At 39.9% G+C, this 1,944-nt stretch overlaps 1 protein-coding gene across 1 annotated transcript; it reads left to right on the top strand.

Moving 5' to 3' along the window:
• LOC104717287 lies at window positions 7-843 on the top strand. The gene has a single exon (XM_010434834.1). It carries the CDS (start codon window positions 16-18, stop codon window positions 583-585), a length of 570 nt encoding a protein of 189 aa, XP_010433136.1. The 5' UTR covers window positions 7-15; the 3' UTR covers window positions 586-843.

The raw sequence follows: 1,944 nt of genomic DNA, 5'->3' as shown, positions 1-1,944 counted from the left end.
AAAAGAGGCTTATACATGGAAATGGAACAGAACGCTCAAGTCGCAGCCAAAAGGCTGTGGGAAATCGTCCGCATCGTCTTCTGCGTTTTAAAAACCGGTACAGTCAAAAGCAAGCTCATGCTCGACTTAAACCTAATGCTTAAGAGAGGCAACAAAGCCATCACTAACCTCCGCCGCCGATCTAGCTCCATCGGCGGTGCTGACGTAAACTCCTCTACACGCGTCCGTGACTACGACCCTTTAGCCTTTATGTGCAAACGCAAACGCCGCGTCCACGGCGGTTATGACAACGAAGACGCTGCGGTGGAGGCAGCGGTTAAGAAGGTTTTTGAGCTGTTAGGAGAGAATGATACGAAGACGGGAGCGGCGAAAGCGCTCAGAGAGTCACCGTTGATGATGTCTCCGGCGGTGAGACAGCTTAGGGTGACGGATTCGCCGTTCCCGTTGGAAGACGGAGGAGATCACGATCATGTGGTGGATAAAGCAGCGGAAGAGTTTATAAAGAAGTTTTATAAGAACCTTAAGCTGCAAAAGAGGATGGCAAACACGTTAGAGTCGCCGTACCACGACGGATGGGTTAGATGATCCGGGCCGAGCGTCTAGAGTGACCAACGCAATTTGTTCACCCTGTGGGGGTTGAATTGGAAAAGAAAACATATGGCAAAATTTGAGAATACATGTATAAATATTGGGGTTGGGACGGTGTCGGTGATTTTACAAGTTTTACTTAGATATATTTTCATTTGAATGTTGAATACTTGAAAACATGTTGATGTAAACATGGCTGCTATGTATATATTTTCCTATCATAATGAGAAGAATCTATATAGGTGAATTTGCTAATCCATAGGTAACATCACAATTAACTTGGGAAAATTTCCCAAAATATGATCATATAAATAAGATTAATGAATTGTTAACTTGATATGTTATTAATAAATTGTTAACTCTTGATATGTTAGCGGATCCGCAAACACTCAAAATTTTACAAGTTAAGAGAAACAAAAAGTAGAGAAAATAATAGTAAGATACAATGTCGCTCTCAAGGTTGTTCACCGACGAACCAAAACGTTTCGTGCAATTTAATTCTGGTCATATATATGCAAAATTGCAGGCGGCAACAACGTCTTTCTCAAGAATTTACTCAAGACGTTGTTATTTGGAATGCAGTCTTAAATTATTTTGGCGAGTCATAAATATGGATTATGACCCTATGAGGTATTCCTAACCAAGTCACTTTAAACGATATCCTCGTAAAATAAAAGGAGTTAGTGCACGGCTTCTTGAATAATCACAATCAGTATCAAATGTTGCCGTCCCAATATCTTTGGAGTTTACATAAAAAGTACGCACGACACGAAGATTTAGACAATATAAAACAATTATCATCGTTCCATATTCAAAAAACACAACCAAAATAGATAGTTGATCGGAGCATATATGAATAGTTTATTCCCGTAACATACGACCAAGACGTATATGTATTCTTTCGTCAAATCATTCGACAAGTCAAGTCATGCTCGTTGTTAACAGAAACACCAAAACTTTTTTGGCTTCACCTTCGCAACAACGGACTTTAAATTTACCTTCGCAACCACATGAGTCCTCGGAGCCAATCGCGGAGGTTCGACTATTTCTATACTTCTCCTTGTAAGCTCCTCCACCGAATCACCAACGGCCACTTCTGAGTGAGCTGATTCTTGGGATTGATCCACTGCTTTAAATTGGATAATACATATAAATTTACAACAAGAAGCATTGTACTATAGAAAAGTTGCTGAACGCATATAGATCATATGACTAATATGATATACACAGAGATATTCTTACAATGTTGAGGTTGTGCTTTAGGACAATTTCCGAAAACCCACAAATATCTCAAGATGATATATACAGAGAGAACAACAACAGTGATCCTGATCCATATACCCCATTCCAAAACCA

The sequence above is a fragment of the Camelina sativa genome, chromosome 10 (genome assembly GCF_000633955.1).
Source record: "Camelina sativa cultivar DH55 chromosome 10, Cs, whole genome shotgun sequence".
NCBI classification, from domain to species: domain Eukaryota; kingdom Viridiplantae; phylum Streptophyta; class Magnoliopsida; order Brassicales; family Brassicaceae; genus Camelina; species Camelina sativa.
The sequence above is the reverse complement of the archived record's forward strand: the minus strand, read 5'-3'. Positions and strand labels throughout refer to the sequence as shown.